The sequence below is a fragment of the Ammospiza caudacuta genome, chromosome 2 (assembly GCF_027887145.1).
Source record: "Ammospiza caudacuta isolate bAmmCau1 chromosome 2, bAmmCau1.pri, whole genome shotgun sequence".
NCBI classification, from domain to species: domain Eukaryota; kingdom Metazoa; phylum Chordata; class Aves; order Passeriformes; family Passerellidae; genus Ammospiza; species Ammospiza caudacuta.
In genome coordinates this window covers 13,574,085-13,599,884 of record NC_080594.1, presented here as the reverse complement: position 1 = coordinate 13,599,884, position 25,800 = coordinate 13,574,085, and the positions used below count along the sequence as shown (strand labels likewise).

The 25,800-nt window shown below is 36.9% G+C and overlaps 1 protein-coding gene across 1 annotated transcript in view; it reads right to left on the bottom strand.

The window, feature by feature from the left end:
• Window positions 1-25,288, bottom strand: part of NCAM2 (neural cell adhesion molecule 2) — a 270,546-nt gene extending 245,258 nt beyond the window's left edge. Inside the window, exon 1 of the mRNA XM_058825545.1 lies at window positions 25,201-25,288. Coding sequence (XP_058681528.1) covers window positions 25,201-25,288 — 88 coding nt within the window. The remainder of the gene's footprint in view (window positions 1-25,200) is intronic.
• Between the last annotated feature and the right edge of the window lie 512 nt (window positions 25,289-25,800).

Below are 25,800 nucleotides of genomic sequence, written 5' to 3'. Positions count from 1 at the left end.
CCAGATGAAATTGTCCTGGCAACCTCAGCAGTAAACCAGCACTCCTGGCTTTACTCTGTCAGTAAACAAATGGAAATGTAAAATTTTACCTCATTGTCTTGTTTTGACTTAGAGGCCAGAGAAAGATAGGAAAAATGCAATATATTTTTAATTGGGGCTATATAACCATAATTCCCCTGAAAACATTTATCTTATCCATAAAGACTTTGCTTGCTAAGAAATTATTAAATACTGGAATATATATAAAGACTGCCAAACAGGCTATGTCATGGTAAGAAATAAAAAAGAAAAAAGAGAGGAGCTGGTTCCTGCACTTTGCATGTTTCCTTTGTTAGCACCAGACCATGAATCAGCCTTAATTACTGTAAGACTAAAATTAATTCCTAAAGTATCAACAGGGAAGTAGTGATATGTTGTAACTCCTGAACCATATGATAGATCACCCTAAAATATCTTGAAAAAAAAATTGATTATACAACTATTTTTGCAGGAAGCAGCAAGTGCATAGTTAAAGATATATCACTTTATAAATACTCAATTGTCTGCATTCTTTGAATTTCTTCAATAGTGAAATGAATGGCAATATGGAGAAAAAAAATTTCATGTCATCACAGAAAATTTATTAAAGGCGAAGAGATCTCTACAAAGAGTATCCATATGTTCACAGCCTACTTAGAACATCTAAATAAATGTTTTTAGGGCTTAAAAGACATTCTATACAATAAATTCCATTACCAACTCAGTTGAATGCAAATTCCCTGTACAGGAGAAGCAGGAACATGACTGCAAGCTATACAGTTGTCTGATTATATTTTTTTGTTCTTATCCTAAACAATTCCTTACTTTCAGAGGCCTGCTCTTTTTCACAGATTAGTTCAGATTCAAATAGTTGAAAGGGAAAATAAAAACTGATTTAAAAATAAGGTAATTCAAGAATAAATCAGTATTAAAAAAAAACTGAGAAAGTCACTTTCACTCTAAGAAGTAACAAAATTGCTAAGAAGAGAGCACAGAATTCAGTGCAATTTAGCAGATATTAGAGTCAATAGAGAAAGAAGTGGTCATAAGTATTAAAGTACACAGCTGCTGAAATCTTACATAATGAGATTCCCAAGCCAGTTCCAGAAGGGTTATTTTATTCTTTTCTTTTCATGTTTCATCAGTACTTCACAAGCTCTCAAATGCACACTATCTGAAGTATTTGCATCTATGGTCAAGAAAGGAATTTAAATACTCTTTATTCAACTATTTCAGATATAACAACTGATAGAATGTATTTCTCATCAATTTTTAGGAAGGAGTAAGTTATAAGTACTAGAGAATATGTACGTATTTGCTACTTTTTTTTTCAAGTATTAATATAATAATTTTTTTGCTTACATTACCAAAAAATTCAAATATCTCATTGAGTCTATTATTGAATCTACTTTGATGACTGTCCTTTCAAAATCTCCTTGGTTGTCTTTCCTCAACATAGCAAGTAGCAAAATTAAATCCAAAGAAGTCTTGGTATCTCTCAGTCCTGTGAATTCAGACATACACAAACATCCTACCAGCTGCTTCCCAAAACTCCAACCAAAGAAAGTCTGCAGACCAAACCATGCCACACAGCACTGATTCTGCCAAAATAAACCCTACTGAGCCATGGATGTGGCTCAAGATACAGAGCTGTGCAGAAGAAACTACGCAGCCAGAGGCTTCCTTTAAGAAATCACAGAACATGCTGCGTTGGAAGGGACCCCCAAGGATCACTGAGTCCAGCTCCTGGCCCTGCCCAGGACAGTCCAACAATCCCACCCTGTCCCCGAGAGCTTTGTCCAAGTGTTCCTTGAGCTCTGGCAGCGCTGGGGCTGTGACCATTCCCTGGGGAGCCTGATCCAGTGCCTGACCACCCTCCAGAGGAAGAACATGTTCCTGTTATCCAAGTCCCTGCAGCTGAGCATCCCCTGAGCATCCCCAAGGGCAGCTTCCACCACATGTTTGAACCTGGGAAATTCCTCTGGCTGCCCTGGATGGCTTGAGCCCCTGCCCAGGGAGCTCAGAGACCTTGGCACAGAGCCCAAGACCCCTGTGCCTTTGATTTGGCCCTTGGAAAAACAATTACCAACCTTATATGAAGAATTATGAGCCACGAAAGTTTAAGTAGAATGATAGTGAATTTATCACAGGGTGAAAAATAGATTTTTTTGGGGGTTTTTAGAATGGGGGTTCAGGGGGCAAGATGGAGGAATGAGACATGTCCAGCCTTTCTCCTTCTTCTTCTTCTTGGCCTCCATCTTCTGCTGTGATGTTGAAACTTTTGGATTGGTTTAGAGTAGAAGCTCACTGTCTAACATAGGTGATAGGTATTGGAAAGTAATTGTAAACATTGTACACGTAGTTTTTAGTATAACAAGATAACACCACCTGGGGGCAGGCAGAGTGCCTCTGTCTGTTCTGCTGAGCAGACCTCAGCTGGACAGGAGAAAAACTGTTTATAGATAAGGAACAATAAACAACCTTGAGACAGAGAAATGAAGAGCTCTGACTCCTTCAAGCACTGGGATGGGGAAAAGAGACTTTCCAACATATCTTGGGGTCACTCTGACCAGCGAGAGATTCTGAGACGGACACACAGCCTGTGCCCATCAGGCCAAGCTGCAAAACCCAGCAGGCACCAAAGCCCAGCCTAATCAATAGGGTGAGCTGCTCACTCTGAAATGCATGTTCTGCTTATCACATTGTCCCATTCCTCTAATATACCTCAGGAATGTAACCCTCTTCTCATTTTTTCAGACCATTCTAAATGATTCTCCTCTCCCTCACATCTGGACATCACCTCTCTCAGTTCAAAACCTACCAAAACATTTGAGTTTGCTAGACACACTTACAATGCCATCTAAACTGCATCCTTTGTGTCATGGGGATATGACACATTTTATCCCAATGGGGATAAAATTTCCAAGAGCATCTAAATAGGCACAGCTCTAATCAGATGGGGGTGGACACCCTGTTTTCCTCAACAGGAATTTGACACTTCCCCTAGTCCTGGGTCCTTTTTCCTGCTAATCACAACGACAGAGAAGGCAGCTCCCTGGGGCTGTGTCCCTTCACCCCAAGGTGAAGCACAAGAGCAAGGAGCAATGGGAGAAGCCTTCCTGGTTTCCCGGACAACAAAAATCATCCAGTGTACAAATGGCATTATCTCCTGAGAGAAAATCAGCAACTTGTGGTCTGAATCTCTCAGAAGCAGTGTGAAAGCATCTTAGTATCTGGTCAAAATGTCCAGCTAGAGTTCTGCAAGGCAAACTAGACCTTTCCCCAAACATTCAATGTTTTCTCATTTTATCCACATTATAAGATTGAAAAAGCTAACAGTAGTAATATATTTTTTATAATTTAAAAATTACAATCAGTAAAGCAAGAAATTCTTTACTGCTTAAATTTCACTTTCTTTAATGACAATTTTTTTCATATTAGTTACCCTGCAGCTTATACTACCTGAGCTCATCAGAGCTGGTCAGCTCAACAGCTGCAGGGTGAAATATACTAAAAAATGAAACAAGAAATAAGATTAAATTAGCATCTAATCTCTTTTTTAGGTGAATTTTAGTTTCATAGCTCTTAAATAATAGCTAGAAATTTGTTATTAAATTCAGAAATATATTTTCAGCCTTGAAACTTTTTGATGGATCAAAGAAAGATGGAATCCTCTTTCCACACAAAACCTCCATGTATAAAGAAAAAAACCCTAATAGAAACTTTGCCTCAGCCAATTTTATTAGATTAATGCAGTATAACAAATCAATGTAATATTCCCATATTTATGGCTTATAAGAGAGATTAGTTGTTCAGCTATGTAAATATAATTTGCTTGGTTGAAATTCCTTCTCCTTCCTCCCCTAAATTCTTATTTTTTGCATCTCACACAACAGAAAAACAAGGTGAGCACAGCCTTTTTAAGACTTTGAAGAATTTTAAGACTCAGTGAACAGAAGTGACTCATTAACTCCTTGTGTCCTTTGTTTTTTCTATTTAGCACTCATAGATAACAATTTCTACAGCCCAATAAGCCTAAGAGGACTTTAGCAAAGGTAAATTCTCTAGTTCTTACCTAGAAGGCTTATATAGCAGTGTTTTAACTGTAAAAAAGATCCCACATACAGACAATCACAAATCAAGTAAAGATCTGAGAAGAGAGCCTGGATTTTGCCACAGACACAAACTTCCTTTCATTTGGTGCAGGCCTATTCTTTGCTTTTTAATTGTCCTCTTAAAAAACCCAGCCATAAAAAAAAAAAAAAAAAGAGCATCCAAAACCAAACCAGCTTTCAGCTTTTCCACGGAAGGTTCTCAAACTTTTTTATATAATTTTTTTATAATTGTGTTTAAACCACTAAAGAACTCATCATAAGCCAGTATATGTTGTAAATAGTTATACAAAAATAATTACACTTTTCAACAAAGTAGCACATGAAATTTAAACTCATAAATAAAAAGGCTAACCTTTCCTTTTCAAAGAAACCCAAAGGTCTATTTTAAAAAACCCTTTAAATTTAAAAAATTGGGGTATTTGATTCAAAGTATGTTAATATAACAGGGGTCAAATGACACTGAATAAAAACAAATAAATTTATAAGCTTTAAATCAAAACCACATGACTTATTACAAGTTGTCAGCTGTCAATTGGCTCTTTCTGAACTGTTTTAACATTATGATGTATTTTTTAGTTAGGGGAAAAAAATATCAAAGTAAATATTTTTATCATCATTGTAGTTTCAGGTTCTAGTAACTAAACCCATGTTTCCTATTTTTTCTTTTTACCTCTAATCTAATATTTTCAGAAAATAGACATTACCGCTGCCTTAAAAATCTCCCCTGATGTTAAAATCATATTTCATACAAAATTTAAGCTGGTCAAATCACCTTACACCATCCAGGCATGCTCTATCTTCCTTACATTAGAGAATTTTTGTGAAAACACACAATAATCTCTAATTTCCTTTCCAAGTGAACCCTCAGAAACACTCTGGCATACTCTTGAAATGTAAGAAGGAGATGTAAATGTGTAACATTTAAGAGATGACCTCATTTGTAAAACATAAAAGGCCACTCAGTTGTGGATGAACAAGTAATTATGTTTTTCTGTAAAAATCTGAATCATAGATAGGATGCTTTCAAAAGCATATGGAATTGCTTGCAAGGTACCTCATATGTAAACTACTTTGGACAACTGTGACAATAAAAACTATTTTTGAGAATTCACCTCTAATCTTTTCATAAGATACTGTTGATACTGCACTTATTGTTCTGAAAATGTTTCCTTTCTTTACTGAGGAAAACTGGCAATTCAGCACTTCAGCAAAGAGCATTTCTTTGCAACAAAGTAGAAAAACATGCTCCAAGAAAGCACATTATGCAAACGCTGCACAGCCTAATCCATATTTTATAACTACAAGAATAAGCAGAATAGATATGCTAAGCACTCTTGAATGTTGGCTTTCCCCTCCAAAATACCTGCATTGTTCTCCCAAAGGGAAGCAAGGCAGACATTAATACAATTGTGCCAACAGAACTCATGGCAATCAACTTGCATTTTGAAGGCATGGGACACTTATCAGTTAGAGATCCAATTACACACGAGACACCACATCCAGCTATAAAATATTTCATGCATATTTACAGGGTTTTTTAAGCAATAAATGACTCATCTGATTTAACTAGCTTTCATGTTATGTTTCTGTTAAATTAAAAACTGCTGCAGTTCAGCTTGTTGCTCACTTGCAGGCTATGACATGCTGCCACCAGGTGGAGATAATTTAATAAGAAACTTATTTATGTACAGAGAGTGTGGGAGGACCTTCATAACATGAAATTGTTAGTGTAAATTAACCAATCAAGGGGGAAAAAAAATCTCTGAATTAACTAGAGAACTGGGACAATACTTTATATCTACCACTAACATAAACATATAGAGAGGCCAAAACTTGATAAAAGATATTCTGATAAATCCTCAGATATTTGACCTTCAAAAATTGAAAATTTCATACAGAAGTTCATTAAAAAGGCTGAGCAGCAGTCATCCAACCAGACAACCAGTTCAAATACAATCCTGCAGCATTACATTCTTTCACCATTGTGTGTATGTGAATAACTGCTTAAAACAAACAAAAGACAAAGCAATTTGAGGCAATTGGGTCAGGAAATCAGTTACACAGTACTGCTGCTTCTTGAATATATCCAACAGATAGCAGACAAATGTATGTTTTAAGTGATAGCAGTAAAAAATCTGATTGTCAAAGACCATACATGGCGACAGATTATGGGAACAGCATATTATTTTCTTTAGGGACTGTCATGCCACTGCACTTCACAACACAATACATATTTAAAAGGAAATACAAACAGCTTTACAAAACACTTATAAGCAAAATACAACATTTGGATGATGCAGTAGAGCCATCCCTCCCTGTTCATGTTCTAGCAGTGCAATCCTCTCATAAAGACCACCCAGCTTTAGATAACAGGAGGAACAAGCATTCTTTCACCCTGAAGTCCTTGCTGGATGCAGGTAATGGAGAAAGGAAGGCTGAGAACAAGGAATCACTGTATCATCCATGGCTTGACCCTCGGGCTGCCTCCAGCCAGAGACACTGCAGCACTTGAACCACGTCTGGCATGCAAACTTCACTCCCTCCCAAGGGCAGACACCAGGAGATTTGCAATCAGGGAGATTATACAGAGCTAGGTTGGTGGAGAGGTTCATAATTGGCTGCATGTCAAAACAAAATTGCAAGAACCAAACCTCCAATTTAGCTTTACTACAAATTACACTGCAAAGCAAAGGCAGAGTTGTCTTCCCCTGGGAAAAAGGCCTGTTGATTTTATGTGTCTGTCTGGGGACCTACATTATTTTTCACATATTTACACAAAACCTAAAAGCAGGCATTCATTGCTTCAGATCTAGAATATTCTTCCCTTTTCTTCACTAAACTTTTGATTTGGTTTAGTTCTTCAGTACTTAAAAAAAATATAATCTTCATACATAACTGCCTTTGAAACCCCTGCTTTAAATTAATTTTTCATAGTATGTATTTGAGAGTATCCTGTTTGTCTTAATTTGTGACATGGAATTTCCTCTCTAGTTAAACAGCAAAGTATAAAACACATTGATACCCTGAGATACATGAAATCTTTTTAATTATACTTTGTTACATAGAGTTAGGACATTGCAAGCAAAGAAAAAAAATACCACAGCACAAGTATTTTAAGTTGATTCATTTATATTCCTCTGATACAAGATATGTTGTAAAATGAAGAATAAAGTAGCAAAGTGAAGATTGTTTCAGTGGTGTTTTTAAAAGAAAATTTTAATTGTAAATGTAATTTATTTGTAAATTACAAGCCTGTCTCTGAAATGCATTTAGTCAAACCTATTTAGGGAATAGAGGTGGAAATCCTGTGGTTGGTGTTTTGCAAAAAGTTAAAGATTGCCTTCTAATATGGAATCATTGATGAGATGCATCAACTAAAGACATAATAAATTGGAGCTATGATGTCATTTAATGATTTAATATGAGACTAGAAGAGCATCACAACATGGACCAGAAATAGAAACCAGGTGTTTCCAAAAAGTGGAGAAAAATCAGGCTGCAATAAATACTAGAATAATATGCATAGAAAGTTGCAAGAGCAGCTACATGGAAGCAGGAAGAAATTATCTTCCTGTATCTTCTAAACCTGTGTGAGCTTATGTACCTCACAAAGCGTCACCCATGTTTTCTGATAGAATACAAGGGTCCAAGATTTGTGATCAAAGAAAAACACATTCAAGCAATTATGAGGTGGTAAACATGATTTAACAGAACTGGGAATAAATGACAGGAAAACATTGTCTTCTCCAAACTATACCTACAAATAAAACATGCACTTTAACACATACAAGGCTAGTTTGATATACTTCCAAATAAAAGGAATTGAAAATTAGTAGTGGCACAAATTAATTTCCTGCATTGATTACACTGATATGCATCAGATGTATCCAATTAAAAAAAATGTGAACAACATTGTATTTTGGGGGTTTTTTTGTGGTAAATCTTAAAACCTTAATGACAGTGATATAAATTTAAACTAAGATCTAAGCAACTTTGATTTACATGGCAAAATATGTACAAATAAAAAAAAAAAATCTTATGTTACAAAATTTGGAAGTCTATCCTGCCAGAGATACTGCTGTTTCATAAGAGAGGGTATGGAACATTACATACTCTTTCCATTTGTCCTTTATTTTCAAGAAATGAGTGGAACTAGACCTTGATATGTTGAATGTTAGTTATTTGCTGGCACTATGATTCTCTTTTTTCTTAGGCAAAGTTGCTTGTACAGCATTGACTGAAACCATAAATAGAGAACATTTAGAAGAATATTCACCAGAAAAAGCAGCTACATTGAAGAAATTAATGACATAACCATAGAAAAAGGCAGAATTTTGTCTTATCATTAACTATTTAAAAACATACAAAAGTCACAATTAAAATTCTTCTCCTCAAGATGAGTCACTTTTTAAGGTCTCCTCTGCAGAGAGTACAAATGCTGATCATTTTATGTTTTCAGCAACAGATTGGCGAAACTTACTTGGCTATGATTTCTCTAAATACCAGATCCTTCTTTAAACATATCCAGAAGAGTTTGTGTCAGTTTCACAAAAAATTTAATGCTTCTATTTTTCTAATGGCCATAACTCCTATTTTCTTCCACTGTTTGAGAATTCCTATTGTTTTGTGAAGTCAAAGAACCTAGAAACCATTTATTTTGGTGAACAGGAGTGGACTCTACAATCATATTCCATAGCACTTGTGAAATGCCACCTATTTTTCATCTCAAATTTTGGGCTTAATTATCACTAATCCACAATGAGAACATGAAATACGTGAAAACTGAGATGAATCTCATTTAATGATTAATCCTTGCACAGATTTTACCAATATGAAATTCTAGAAAAATTCCTGAACAGATGTTAATATTTAGAATGGATTAAGTAATAAACAATTAATTTCAATGTACGTTTTATTTTACCAAATAGAGACTTATAGATGAAAATTCAAGGTTTCATTCCTAAAATTACAACAAAAGTTCTGCTTTCCTGGTTTTTATTAAGTTAGAGATCCTACTGTCCTTCTACAGGCACAGCATTACCACATCAACCTCAAATCCATTTACCCCTCCCCCTTTAAAATCACTTAATTTTATAGAAATTTTTTGAAGTATTTTTGAATATTTACTTTTCCAATTTTCTTCACTCTTATGGACAAAATGATTACATTTTCAGACTAAAGATGTTTAGTCAGCTCAAACTCATTGTTTTCCGCCACCAAGCATATACTTGAATGAGAGAATAATTCTCTTTCCTTCCACTTGTCACTCTTGAATTGTTAAAGAGGTCAAATATATCCCTCTCCACTCTTGAGTAAACAAACCCATTTGCTCGCATGTCCTGATACCCTTTCTTATCTTGCATGAACACTTATTCCTAAAAATAAAACAATTTTAAAAGAACAGACTTCACTGAAATATGGGAAAAGGGTGCAACTAAATAAAATTAATTATATTTTTCAGATATATGAGACTATAGAATATATTGACACCTACAGCCTCACACACTACTTGTGCAAGAGCAGCAAACCTGTACTGGCCAGACATCTTTTAAACAGAAATACAGAATTTGCTGGTGAATCCTGTTTCATTTAAGATTATGCTCATTGGTTTTGGCTTCAACTTGCAATTCAAAAATCTTCCTATCATTACCCCTTACCATCAGCTTTTCTTGGCCCTTTTTAATACCTCCTTCCCCTCCTTACAGAACCTTGGCATTATGATTATGAATTTAAGAGATCTTGGATCCCAGAATGCATAGGATAAACCCAGAGTGTGTTCTATCATCACCAGCAAGCTCAAGAAGTGTTACTAAAAGGAAGAGCAGGAAATTATGGTGGGAGTGGTTGAGATTTCAGAAAGATCTGAGCTGTACGCGTACAACCTGAGTTGAAGACGTTTTGCATATCAGATGGGAATTACTAGATTTTTTTTAAATTTAGGTCTCTGAAACTGGCTTTTTGTGCTAAGGCTTACAGGAAGGGAGAAGAAGAGAAAGGAAGGGACGGAGGGAGAGAGACAGTACCACTCCTGTTTCCTACCATGCACACCAAGTTAAGGACAGACAAACAAATCCTGCCGGTGAGTCACAACCGCTGTTCTGCAGATCCAGACAATTATGCACTACAAAGATAAAACATTCTGACTCGTGCACAGGGGGAAGCACTGCCTGAAGTCCTTTGAGATGAAAAAGCACTCCTGTTTAAGAAGGAAACCATGGGAATGGGTGTGGGGGTGGCACAGAGCAGGAGGAACGAGTGCTGAGGGTCTAGGATGCACAATCGGCACAATCCGTCCACTCTGCATAGGCTGCATCACTGGAAGGGTGTTGGGAGGTAACATTTAATTCCACAGATATGTATGGAAAGTCTAGAATTCCTAGCTATGCAAAGACCATTTCCCTCCCTACTTTCCTCTCTCACCATACATGACTTATTTTACAGAACATAAGAAATGGTAAACTCTTCCACAACTTTCCTTGTATTTAAAAATTCACCTAGCAATCCAGCTTGCTTCCAACCACTTACTCAAACCACCTGTTCAGTATGAACCCAATTTGTGTTTTCCAGAGGGTATTTTTGTTTGGCCGGGTTTTTATAGATGTATAACAGTATAGTTTTCCTCCTATTAGTAAATTATTTATATGTCATTGCATGGCTTCCTCTTTTCTGCTCTGTCTCACAGGACATCCAAACTCTTCACTTGCTGCAATTTAAAAACAACAGTGCTCAAATGAACTAGTACAATGAAATAATTCTGCATTTCAGCAGTGCTTTATCACCTGCCACCACTGTAAGAAAAAAACTCAATCTGCCACCTTATGTAAGAAATTGACTATGACACCTGTTAGTTACAACCACCCCTTTTGTCTTCATTTACTACCAGTATCCTCATGCTGAGCTCAACAAGACTGAATATACAAAAACACACCTTTAAAAGAAAATTAAAGCAAAAAATGTCATATGTAAAATTGCAATTTAATTAGCAAAATGCTTCTGGTGGGATAACTGGTTTAAAATTTGGAAAAGAAGTTCTACATGAAGCTTAAAGAACTGATTAAAGATACAAAGGCTTTTAAATGTTCACAGTAAACCATTAATATTTCGTTTGCAGAGGAAAATGTACCAAAAATAATATAAATTAAAAATGAATATTACATTATTGTAACCTTGTGCAAACAGCCTGTAAACTTAAGAAATCCCAAACATTAATAATAACAACATCCATGTCTGTGAGGAGGAAGAGTATTATTGCACTCCTCTCAAATGATTTTGCACTTCATTTTAGATAATCCTCAGTGTCAGGTTCTCTGAAAAACTTTTTTTAAATTTTTTTTTTCCATCTTTTTTTCCAACTGTTATCTCAAATATTATTCTAACAGTTCAAGAGAGATTTCTTGGAATTTTTTTTTGGGCTGGGTAGGAAAAAGGGAGAGAGGAAAAGGGCTGTTGGTGTTTTGATTTACATATGAGAGAAACAAGCTCAGATATTCAATGTTATAACCCTTTATTGAAAATTACCTGTAACTGACCATAAATTTGCCAGATTACTGGATAATGAATTATCTGGCATATTTTGACTTGAAGAACCAACTAAGTACTTTTAAATTCCTAAATATCCCTCCTAGAACTTGTTTTAAATTTTCTTTTTTTAAAGTGGTTTTACGAGCCTGAGGATTTTAGATACAAAATGCACAGTATTTCCCTTTCATTTGAGGCTGTTTCTGCCTTTAAACTAGCTGTTAACTAGTCAAGGAACAATGAACTGTATTTCTTACAGCTGACACATTCAGAAGTTAATTGCTGACATGGATTTGGCAGCTGTCCCAGTACAGGAAAAAAGAATGTATGGATTCAGGCTACTTTGCATTCTGGTCAGAAACACGCACCAGCAACATGACAACGAACTTTGCACTCAAAAAGGTCCCTCTTTCAGAAGGCTGCAGATTAAATAAAACATCTTGTTTACCAAAGTGACAGATTTGGTCTGTACAAATCAACAACCAAGATTAAAAAATCAAGGAACGTATTACATGCAACAAACTAACCTTTAATAAAACTATAACTGTTCTTTTCAAGAAGCCTATTTAAACATAAGAAAACGCCCCACATTTTTCTTAATGTGAAAAAGGGGATACATGCTACTAAGATACTCACATCATTGTCAAGAAGTATTTAAATGCTAGTTAAAGATAAGAAACACTAAAAAATGTTTATTAAAGATCCAAGTGAATAGAGAAATTAAAACTATTCTATACACACACAAAAGTCCTTGTATTTCCGAGCCAGTTGCACTGAGTTACAGTTACAACAGTAACTCAATTCTGTTGAGTTTCTCCAGTGATACATGCTATCAATTTTAATCATAATTTATCTTGTGGTAGCGTAAATTATACTTTTGTTCATCTGAGTAATCCCTACAAAAAGAGAGAAATGTGGTCTTGTTTTAACCCTGCAGAAGCCAGGAGGGGAGGAAGGGGAGCAAAGTATCCCAGAGCTCTGCAGAAGCAGTGCAGGGGCACGTGTGTGTGCCTCTCATGCCATTACCACAGCTCCAAGAAAGGCAGCTGCCCAAAACATTCCTTTCAGTAACTGAGTGCACACTAAACAGCATCCAGAACAGTTATATAGAAGTTATGTTATTGACTTTGAAGAAAAAAACTATATATCTCCATTTCAAAGGCACATCGTCATTTTTCCAAGTCATCTGGGGAAGAAGTGCAAGAATGAATATTCATACATCATCAGGAGGTGGTGATTGAGTTTATAAATTTATGAAATATGATTCGTTTAAGATGTAAATATGCATTTTCATATAGGATTAGAACTTCTCCTGAAATGCTGGGTCCCTTGCTCTCTACATTGCCAATGGTTAAAGCACCAAGAAATTCCACTGTAATGAAATATGTCTATATATATGAGCTACACCAGTTACTTGAACAAAAGTACAGCTGCATTCTCTGTACCTCTCTTCTCTTTACAATCCCCTTCTTGTTCTTCCACTGGTCTTTTCCAAGCCTTTTAGAACTAACTCTAAATAAATTATGCTGCTGTTTATACAGCCAATTCAATTTACAGCAATAGATAACCTCTTGTGTGTACAAACAGTGAAGGGGACACATAAATTTTGCCCCTCTAATTACTCTGCTCTCTCAGTTGTTTTAAAGGATCAGGGAATGTTCATTCCAATCTGCATTCCAGAGCCCTCCCCATTTCTACTGTGGGATTAAAGAAACTACATAGGGTTGCCCCAGCATTTGGTACCCTGTACACTGCTTGCTCAAAACACCTGCCTAAGTAACAATATTGCCTTTTTAGAACATTGATTAAATACATAGACTTATTTAGCTATTTCTATATTTGAAATTAATTACTGATAATATTCTAATTTGAATATTATCAGTATTAATTTTGCATTTGTATTTCAATGTGTTTGTGGATCATAGAAAGGCAGCTGTGTAAGACCAAGGCACCTGTGTTTAAATGGAAACAAAACTCAGGAAGACAAAATCAGGTCCATCTTCACTCCCAAAAGACAAAACCACAACTACAGATATCCAGTCTGGCAATTTTAATAAGTAGAGTTTGCAGGAAAGAAGAAAAAAGCTTGGTCAGGCTCTGAACATATCAACACTGGAAGCATCTTTCTCACCCAATTTCATGAACCTGAAATATTACCAGTCCAGCATTCACAATCAGCTTCAAACACCAAAATAGCCTGGATGGCCATGGAAGTAAGACAGTTTGGTTATTCTGTTTAGTTTTTCAAAGTGATACATGCTCACGGCTCTTATTTCAAAACCACAAAAAAGTAATTTCTGATGCAGTGTCAGAATAGTGAGAGGGGAACATAAACCTTTAAATACATGTCCTACATGTTGTTTTCACCCACATTAGGGTGTTTTTTGGCTATGTGCTGGGTTTTTTTGTTTGTATTCCTCTCCTTACCCCCTCCTCCCCAGCAATGTATTTTCCCACCAAAAAAGCACATTTCTATTTTGATTCCCTGATTCCTTAAAAAGAACCACTGAGAATTCCCCTCACTTATCTGCAGATTTAAATAAAGATTTCTGAGAGGTACTCTTTAGGATTCTAAAAAAAATGCTAAATCAAGCCCACCAAACATTTCAGCCTCAGCTTTGGCCATTTTGAGAATCAAAATGCATAGCACCAAAGAACAACAGTGAAACCAGTTGACAATCAGCACATCTTTTCATGTCAGTTTAGACTCCCTATCACATAATAAAATAAAAAGCAGGATGACTTACTGCATTGAAATGACATCAAAATAGCCAGTTCAGTTCTGGATTTATGATGGACTCTGACTTTTCTCAAAGTTTCTTTATGCTTAATTTAACATCAATTAAGAAAGAAAATATCCACAGGGGCATGACTTCATTCACATTTTAATTCTTGTAAGACTGTAGGAAAAGTATTTTCATAATGTAAAGGAAAAATAAAAAACCACTCAAAAACATCCATAAACCCCCATTCCAACAAAAAAGCCAAAACCCAGTCAAAACAAGCAAATATTTATTTAGGTAGGAATTGAACTTTACACAGAGGTATTTAATGAACAATTGAACTCAGAATGGCCATACAATTTTTTTTTGTATAGAAGTGTTTACTGTGAAAAGTAGCTTTTGCTTCACTGTGCAGTTTTTTTCCTAATAGTTGCTTAGAAAAGCTTATATTCTAATTTCTGCTGTTTTAGTAATTCTTTGTCATAGACACGTGCAGCTATTTTTAGGACCAGATTTTAGAAAAACATGAGGTAACAGGATTTTAAGAGGAGGAGGGATTGTCTTCCAGTCTTATGAGTGCCATGTAAGACTCTATGTGATGCTTTCATTAGGGAAAAATTCATGGAAATGGTTGTAAAGCACTGAAACAGACTTCCCACGAAAGTGGTGGAGTCACCATCTCTGGAAACATTCAAAATTGTGTGATTTTAAGAGAGGACAGGGTTCAGCAGTGAACATGGTGGTGATTCTGCGTTGATGTTTCATAAAGGTCTTTGACAGCATCAACAATCCTATGACTCTATAAAAACACTTCTGGACTATGAAAACCAAATGATTGGTTTTAGCAGCCCTATACCTTTATAAAAAAAAAAAAAAAACAAACACAAAACAAAACAGTAAAAAACCCCAAACACCCAAACAAACAAACAAAAACAGAAAACCTCCACCACTGACCAAGAAACATCTCTTGCTGGAGGAGAACAAACACTCAGGTGCCTCCTTCCATACTGCTTGAGTTTCCTATCTCCCCCCTGTTACAGCACTGGGGGTTTTTTTGATCAAACATTTATAAAAATAATTAGATAATTCAGTCATTTTCATAGGTAAAAACAGACCATCATTGCAGTAACAAGATTTTATTCAGGAAGACAGATAGGGATGTTATTTATTTAATATCTAGAGGTCACAAGAAATAGTGTTGGTAGAGTCATGAAGAGAAATGTTTTTTTCTGCAGCACTACCTTGTATTGACTTACATGTCTAAAGACTAAGAGTACCTAAAAACCTTAGAGAACACTCTCGAGTGAGCATCAGTCTTGAAAATAGTCACAGACATAGTTAAGGTGCAACAAAGCAATAGCAACAGTCACTAATCACACAAAAAAGAGTAAGATTTCCATAGAACAGCTTTTATAATATTTATATGATGATCAAGTCTTTCTTTTGATTTTCTGGGAAACTCACTAGCTACAGTTATCGGTCCTGTTTTAAAATGAGCACAGAGGAACAGAAATCAGAACTCCATCTAACAGCAGAAGGGCTTTTCCCTAGAAAAGGATGTTTTCTGGAATTGCTTAGTTGTGCTTGTTTGGCTTTTTCCTAAATCAGATCACATGTAACTAAAAATGCAAAATAGGTGATTCACAGAGAGGTCTATTTCCTTTCATCAGCATTTTTACTCTTTATTTAGTAGTTTCCCCAGCCATATCTGCTCTTTTATGCAGCAGATAAAGTGTTCATTCATGTACCTAGAACCACACAAAAAAAAATAATAAAAGGCTGTCAGAGTGTGGCACAAAGGGCTACACAGAGAGAAATAGGTGATTCCTGAGATGTTAGAACACAGAGAAGAATCCTTTGATTTAAACTACTCTTTACAAACTATATAGAAATTTAATGCAAGATCAAAATTATTTTTAAAATTAGCAGCACATACAAAGTCCATGCCCTCACAGAATTGAAAATAACTATCGTGACAGTAAACAGAATTCTCTAAATTTTCTTCCAAGAATGGTAAAATATGAGTAATTCTACCAGAAGTTCAGCAGAACTGTATAGCAAACAAAACCTCTGAGAGAGTTCTCAAACCCAGTAACAAAGTTTTTACAAACACAGGCTGTGTAATCCAAAGACAGAATTCTAATTCACAGAAAAGCAGTGCACAGGTGTTGGAAAGGATTATTTTGACTAAATGCTAAAAGCTGTTGAAGCCAACGTGTGGAATTACCATAAACTGGCACAAGTCCCTGGAACATCTGATGGCTCAGACAGTGGCACTTACAGACCTGCAGGCATGACCTGAATACTGAAAGCCCAAAGAACAATTTTGACCAGTGTCACAAAGCCACAGACCAAAACAAACAAGTAAATCAAAACTCTTAAAAAATAAAGCAAAACCAAGTGATGAATTTAGTGATGGATTTTTCAGACTGAATGCTAAACTTCCCAACACAGTTATAGCCTGGGCTACAGCTAAGTGCCCAAGATGATTAATTGCAATTTTTTCCACATGTTCCCAGAGGGAGACAATGAAACCAGCAGCTTAAATATCTGCAAAGTATCTTAGGATTTATTATTAAAAAGCACAGAGAAAAATATCCTTTTTGTGTCTTGCACTTTATTTATCTCTTGAATAGAATCTGGCACACCAGAACACCCCTTTCGTTTCCAGTTCTTCCGTGCTCTTTGATTAGCCCACACTTTTTCAGCACTACTTATAAACATGCCCACTACTTAAACACACAAAGTTAGAGCTTGATTTTTCTATTCTTCACTGAATCAAAATTCCCACGTACTCATATGGAATTTATACAACTCCTGAAAGCTTCAATCAGACCCTGAAAAGTGCAATCAGTAGAACCCCTGAAACACTTGACTCCAGTGGGAGTTCCGTGGCTGCAGGGTGTGCACAGTTCTGTTAGCAGAACTCATCTCACATAACACAGTTTTCTTAAAATAAAAGAAAATAAAAGTCTGGAGATGTGGCATTCATCTCGTACTACAGACAGTCTTCACTGGGAAAAGTCAGCATTAGCTTCTGCTTAACTCCAAATTTGGGTATTGTTCCCCAACAGAGAAAGCACAGGAGCACGTGAATGGCTGCATTATTTATGACAGACAGCAATGCCCAACGGGATATAATTAATCTTAAATTTCAAGATGAATAAGACAAGATTTACAAAATTAGCAGTCAGGAGCAAAAAACCATACAGAAAGCAGAAAAACCAAAGATTCTGTTGCAAAATAAAGATCCCTCATATCATATCACATCTTTCAGGTGATTAGCAAAAACCAGATGTAAATGTTGCATAATGTTGTCATTGCAATTCTCTATTACTGCTAAAATTAAAAAAAAAAATTTAAAATGTGAAGAACTTAAGGCTACAGTTTGTAAGAACTGGTGCAGCCTCACTTTAAGTGTTGTATGCTGTTTTGGCTACCTCAGTATTGGAATTATATCAGAGAACCAATAGACAGCAATGAGGATAATGAAGGGTCTGGAGGGGAACCATATGAGGAGCATCTGAGGGCACTTGGTTTGTTCAGCCCAGAGCAGAGGAGGCTGAGAGGACACCCCAGTGCAGTTACAATTTCCTCATGAGGGGCAGAGGAGGGGCAGGCACTGATCTCTGTGGTGACAGTGACAGGACCAAGGGAATGGCCTGAGCCCGTGTCAGGGGAGGTTTAGGCTGGGTATCAGGAGAATGTTCCTCCCACCAATGGTGATTGGGCACTGGAACAGGCTCCCCAGGGAAGTGACCACAGCACCAAACCTGACAGAGCTCAAGGAGCATTTGGACAATGTCTGTGGCACATGGTGGAATTGCTGGGGTCTCCTGCACAGGGCAGGAGTCAGATACTATGATCGTAGTGGGTTCCTTCTAACTCAGGACATTCTGTGATTCTGAACCATCTTAAGAGTAACAATACTTCTTCCCTCCTGTTCATATGCTACAAAGTCACTGCTATTTTGGTCACAAATTAATTGTCATCCTGAAGGGTTGGCATTGGGTTTTTTTTGTTTATTTTTTTAATTATTCTATATCTATTTACTCATGTATCAAGGTTTGTTTTAGAGTATCTCTGCTCTTTCCATATGCTCATCCCTGGGAATCATCTTTCTAGAAATCCAATCTCTCTAATCATTTATTTCACAAGGATTACTGGTAGACCAGTTTTAGCCCTCACCTCCTTGTAAGGCACAACCTGCAACACTGACTATAGTGCAAAAGAGATACAAACAAGGAAGCTTTTTTAAAATTGGCCTGATGTAGATCAGCTTAAAATTCAAGTACTTCACATTACTGTTTGTTAAATTAAAATAACCATTACCGAAAGGGTAGGAAAATAAAATGCTATAAAGAATTTAGGGAACTGACTACTAACAAAAAAAAAATTCATTCACTGTAAAGCCCATTAATATAACAGGTAGTTCTGAATCCATTACATAAGAGATTGGCAGCTTGTCTGTTATGTGCAATTTCAAATGCCACAGAAGAGTTAAGTAAGGAACTGGTATGACTCCACTACTTACAGCACCACAATTAAAGGACTGAACAATATTTTTTCAGACTTCTTTATCTCTTGTGCAAGTTGCTGACATTTTGTACCAAGCAGATCAAAGCACCAGCAGATTTAGGAACAAATTCAGGCCACAAAGATCTGCCAAGATTGTTAAGGAAGATCACACAGATATAACCTGACATATCCCTGAACATTGTAGGTGCACTGACAGAAGTATCACACTCTTTCTGTTCTGTACTCACTTGTTCCCTTATGACTCCTGCTTTGAGTCTCTGTTGAGGTCACTGGAGCACATCAATCTTTTTCTGATCCAGTAAGCACATTAGTTTATGAGTATGGTAGGTTCAAGAACTTCTTAAAATGCTGTATTATGATACTCCAGATAACTGGTCTCCAGTACATTTAATATATCCTCATATGCTATACTCTTCCCCATAAATCAACTACACTGAATCTGTAGTTTATTCTGCTTTGACCAATGAAAATAATGTCATAATATTAATACAATACAATTGCACCTTGATTACATGTATCTTCTTACAATAAAAAAAAAATTGTATCATTAGTTAAAGAATCTGTTCATAATAAGAGGCAAGATTACCTCTTCCTTCCTATTTATGTCTATCTGTATCACATCTTTATGTTTCTGTTAAATACTTTGTTATTTTAACCACAGTCCTGAGTTCACGCAAGCCAAATTCAGCCGAGTACAAAGGTCCACAAAGTTAATGGGTTTGAAATTACTTGCAGCTTGACTGAATCTGGTGCAACATCTTTTAGCAGCAAGAAAATTGCTGGCAATGAGTGTTTTTAATCTGAATTCACACTATGCTCTAAAGGGCACCTCTTGGGCAAAGGGGTCAGGACAATGACTTCTTGTGTGAAGTAGGAATTTTTCCAGGCATGAATTTTTGATCATAGCTGATATTGTTCCTTAGACTACAACTGCAATGCAAAGCATTAGTTTAGTATTAACTAATGGGAAGCATCATCGTGAAAAGAAAAGATTCATTTGTATCCTTATAAGTTATGAATAAGCAACAGCTCTGACTATTGCTGAATTATGAGGTTATTCATCAACCTCTCTCCACTGTTTAGCAATACTACTCAGGTAATTAGAACATCAAATTAAAACCAGTTCAGCCTTCTAAAGTCACAATATAAATTTCATAAGGAGGAAAGATTTAACTCAGCAAAATGAAAATGAGCCACTTGTATTTCCCTCTCAATTTTTTTTTTTACCAAGAGTCACTACATCTTAAATGAACATAAATTAACATATCAAAGATCTATGCTCTTTATGGAAAGCTAGTTCTTGAAGGAACTTATTTAGTTAAGAGGAAATTTATTTCAGTAATGATAGGCAGGACTACTAAAGAGGCTGACAAAACCTCCATAGTACTATATGCTGTTTTCCAATTTTATCTGGATGTTATCCATCCAGAAACTGGATATTTCAGACAAGATTATGCTTGGACAATGGAAACTGGTAACAAATTACACCCTTGGTTAGTAGATCTCCAGGCTTGCAAAATAGGTTTCTGAAAGACTTGTTCTCTTCGTCCTTTTGGCAATGACCTTTATGCATCGCATTAAAGAGCAGGTGAAACCAAAGAACTGATTTTCTGATTTTTTTTTTTTTTATTTTCCAGAAGAGGCAGGAAGCAGATGAAACATTTCAGCAGGTGTTTGGCTACAAGTTTTTAGCATTGTTCTTAAATAGGCAGAAACTGTGTAATGAATCTTGATACACTTTACTGTCACCTTTCCCAGATTAATCCACTTGAGACGGTAAAATAAATGCTTTTAAAGAACTGGCCCTTCTAGTCTCTCATGCAAAAACAAACTTAAGTCAATGGATGGTGTCCTATGACTAAAATTAGCAGGGTTTGGCTACAATAATAGAATGGCTTGGATTGGAAGGGACTTTAAAGATCATCTCATTCTAACCCCAGTGTCATGGGCAGGGACACTTCCCACTAGACCAGCTTGCTCAGAGCTCCACTCAACCCAGACTTGAACAATCCCAGAGACAGGATCCATAACTTCTGTGTGAATCCTGTTCTAGTGCCTCCCAAATGACAATATTCACAGATATCTTAACACCTAAGCACTATAAATTTCTCATTCTGCAGTAGATAATCAGACTTGCCGTTCATTGCCATGCATTCATTAATGATCCAGCTGCTAATGCACAAATGCAAAGAGAGAAATTTTCTGTTAATCCTAATTTCCTAAATCATACCAGCAGCATAAAGGGACAGTGTTGCCTATCTCATGCTATTTAAAAACGAAATGCTGGTGACCTCCTGCCATTTCAAGAGACACTTTCACATACTCCAGTGAAGCCACTGGAATCGATGGATTCCTGCTAAGAATGAGCCTCTGTCTTGGTGCTTCCATGGAGCCACTCAAATGCAGGACACCCAAAGGCTTGGCTGTCTTGTGAACACAAGAACTTCTAACATTGTTGATGCCTGTATTCTTCATTCATAACTTTTATTAACCCTTACATGTATTTCTTTTCCAGTACACAAGGATTTTAATATCGTAATATGTCACCACAAAGAGCTGTAACCAGATAAATGACTCTCCCTGTTTTTCTTCTTTCTTACTATTCAATAAATTAAAAGGTAGGTTCTCTGGTCATCTACAGCAAAACAAATCAGAAAATTTCTTCTCCAATTAATGATATCATCAATCAATAGATAACAAATAATGCAAAAATTCAGGCATGTAATAAAAATAGGAACCTTGGTACCTTTATTTTTGAAGACACCCCATTAAAGATGCTATGGCATAACAAAAGGCATCTGAAGAGTATCTTTCTTAAGATAACTCTTTTGTTTCCTGACATAGTTAAAAAATATACAAACACATTCAGTTTTAAGAGGAACTGAGCTACAAAAGCAATAAATTATTTTGTTAAAGAATGCAGAATTACATCACTGAAGCTGGACATCCTCAAATTCTTGAAGTATCAGCAAGTAGTGCTTTGAATGCCCTATTTAATACTAAAAAATATTCTAAGATTTAAACTAGTTACCCTAGTTTCCAAAATGTCAATGTTCTAGTCAAATACCTAAACTAAGAAGCAGTTAAATACACCAAGGGGGAAGCCATGACACTACATCAGAATCAGGCCATGATTGATTGCTTAGGTCAAAATAAAAACTGGTGTTAAGATACAAGCAACCAACAGGCCTGGATCTAGTTCAAAGCCTCCAGAATTGAATACCTCAGGTTATCAATAAGTTTTTCCTGCAGTCTCTCCTATTCCTGAATTTCAAGAGACATTGAAAATGAGATTCAAATGACCTGCAAAACTTCAGAATGTCATCAATTATACCACCCTTATTTCTTAAGGCAAATGTATATGCTAAAAAAAAAAAAAAAAAAACAAACAACTAAAACACCCCACCAAAAAATCCCAAGAAAAACCAAAACAACAACAACTCAAGCAAACAAATAAAACATCTGGCATGAATTAGTTGAAAACTGGTTTAAAATCTGAATACCAGCCATTATCCAGATTCTTTACCTGGACAAGTTCATATCCTACTCTTTCAATAATAGATTTTCAACTCACAATCACAAATTACAGTGAAGTTAAAACATGTGTTTCCCAAAATGTCATATTAACTTGACTCAACTGCAGTGGAATCAAGTGGCATGTGCTGAATGTAGCTGTGGGATTACTGGAGTAAATTGAAAGAAAATCAGTAGGTAAACATGAACCACTTGCAAAAGGTGCCTCAAAGAAAAGGTCAGTGAAAGGGCAAACAAATACTGCATTTGTTCTCAAAATATTTGTTGAAGAAGGCGGCCATTAAAGGCAAATAATACATAAATTCATCTTAACAATCCAGCAGCATTTCCATAGATAAAAATAATGAATTATTTAAATAAATGTGTTGTACTGAAAGAGGAAAGGTCCAAATTATGCTATTCAACCTCTAAGACTTTGAAGCTCTGTGTCTATGACTTTATCATTCATATGTTTCATGATTTAGAGTTACTGCAAATTATAAAAATATCTCTAATTCCATTTGTATGGGAGTGCATGAAATAAAGCTCTCTACATATTTTTCATCTACCTATTTCTAAGTCAATGTTTCAGAACTCCTCATCAGGTCAGGCTTATTTCCAGGCAGGTATTTTGATTCCCATATTTACCTGAAGAGGAGAATGTAGCCTAAACTAGAAAAATCAAACATGATTTTGTCAGATTTTTGTTTGTTTTAGAAGGGTGAAAACAAGAAGGAAAGATAACAGCAGTGTTTTAATCTTAATGCAGTTGTACAAATCAACTGGTAGAAAACATCTACTTGAATTCTCAGGATCTGCATCAGATTCCAGTGTACAATCAGAGTACAACAGTAGTTCCACTTAATCCAGTAAGCAAAATCACTGATTTCAACAATTCCAAATGTCATAAGTTCACTACCCAAAAAGCAGAAAGAAGCAGGATTCCAAATTCTTGGTGAGTAAGACACACATGCTGGCATCTCCCAGGGGAAAATTCCTTATTAACAAGCAGCCCCTTTAAATTACTTGTAAAGAGAAACTCTTCACAAAATGCAAGAAGAGCCTTTGTGCCAAAGCAGTGAAAAGAAGAAAGTTGAAGCACAACATACCCACTCCTATGAATCTCCTGGATGAGCACAAAAAAAAAAAAAAGCTAACCTAAAGGAATGTGTATTATGCAGAGTGGTAAAAAAATAGGATTTTACAATTTGGGAAGATGCCCATTTCATCCACTTCAAGTCAGTGTCCCCAGACACTGGTAAAAACCAAAGAAACTTTATTTATCACTACATATCTTAAAAGGCAGATTTGCAGAGTGCAGTATGCTCTTTTTTGGTTTGTGGTATGGTGGGGAGTATGTGTGTGTGTTTTGTTTCAATTTTTATTAAAGCAAAGCTAATTCAAGCTCAATAAATTGTCTGGAGAGCTTTGAAATGTTAAGGAAAAAAATCTTTTTGTTGGAGCATAATAACACTGCCAGTTAAACTCCTCCCTTGTGATGAAATTAGGAGAGGGACTATTTGGTAGATAATTATGACATTCATAAGCTCTTAACGTGAGGGGCTGGGGGAGGGGGTGCCTGTCTGCTGCTTGTTCTCAAACTGCTCTGATTTTCTGGAACAGAACAAATACAGCACAGTTCCCTCTCTCCAGTCTTGAACACCACCACTTCTCAAAGAAAAGGCTTCAGTCGTTCTTCTTAAAATCTACTGCAGCTATATCTTCAAAATATAAATCCTGAACCCAGGAGTTGCAATATTTCCAAAGCAAACGATCCAAATGTAGTTACTGACTTTCTCTTAGCCATCCAAACTATTTAAAAAGTCATATTAATTTAATACTCACATAATAATGCCTTTCTTAAAAACAAACCAAAAAACTAACCCTTACAAGCAGCACAATCTTCATTTGATGATGTAAGTGCTCCTCACCACTGCATTCCCCCCCCCAAAAAAAAAAAATCCCCAAGAGTTTTTGGAACAGCCTCTCAAATAATTTGATTCACTTCAAGAAATTCTCAAGATTACTTCAATGTGGGGTCGAAAAAACCCATGTACAACAAATCACCTCAATAACGCAATAATGCTCATTAAAATTTAAAATAAGCTCCCCCCTAAACATCACTGTAGAAAATGCCTCTTCCCTAGCAACATAAATGGGTGCATTTTCCATATGCAGATGTTGTCCCATTCCCATTTACTATGCCCTGCTGTGGATTGAAGCTGCACATTGCTGTTACTTCTACAGTCATTTAAAAAATTGAACTCTGCCACTGCAATTCCCTTCCTTTATTAAAAAGAATAAAATGAAGCTGTTTCTTTAAATTGAGGGAAATAACTTACTATCAATATTAGGTTTATTCAGCTTTCCTGCTCTTCTTTCCACCCCCCCACACACATATCCTATAATTTTTAAAACCCAGTTTAATAGCATCTGTAATTCCACTCCATTATTTATCTCCTGACATTTGCGATAGTAAGAAACCTGAACTATGCAATCCTCCCACGCTGCAGAAATCACACTTCACAAAGTGGCTTTCTACCCTTCCTCCTTTAAAGGAGGAGGCGCATTCCACATCTCCATCCTTACACCAGGTGGATCCATGCAAAGACTGCAGGAAGCGTTCCCGATCTCCTCCTCTGCCATCCCAGTGCCGGCTGGACCCAAAAGCCTCCGGAGCGCTCCCGAATCACTCGCTGCTCCTCGGAAAAACCAGGGAAATATTTTCTGTAGAGATTGAGAGCACCTGGTGCTCTCTTTTTACTAATTGTCACCGAAAGAAACCGCCTGGATGGTGCCAGGCTTAGCCACGGATGCACGGAATATTTGGCAGCTGCGGTTCTTGGTACCCCGAGGCATCATGCCTGACCCCTGTCCCCTCCTTAATGGCCACAAATGTCACTGTCCCCCCTCAGGACACCATGGGTGGCACATCCAGCCCAACACAGGACACCGTGGGTGGCAGATCCAGCCCAGCCACCCCTGCACAGGACACTGTGGGTGCCACATCCACCCTTTCCACCCCTGCACAGGACACTGTGGGTGCCACACAGGACACTGTGGGTGGCACATCCAGCCCAGCCAGCCCTGCACAGGACATCATGGGTGACACATCCAGCCCCGCACAGGACACTGTGGGATGCACATCCAGCCCCTTCCAGCCCCGCACAGGACACTGTGGGATGCACATCCAGCCCCTGCCAGCCTGGCACAGGACACCGTGGGTGACATCCAGCCCCGCACAAGACACCGTGGGTGGCACATTCAGCCCTGCCCGCCCCTCACGGCGGCACATCCAGCCCCTCACGGCGGCACATCCAGCCCCGCCCGCCCCTCACGGCGGCACATCCAGCCCGTTCCATCCCGTTTGCAGC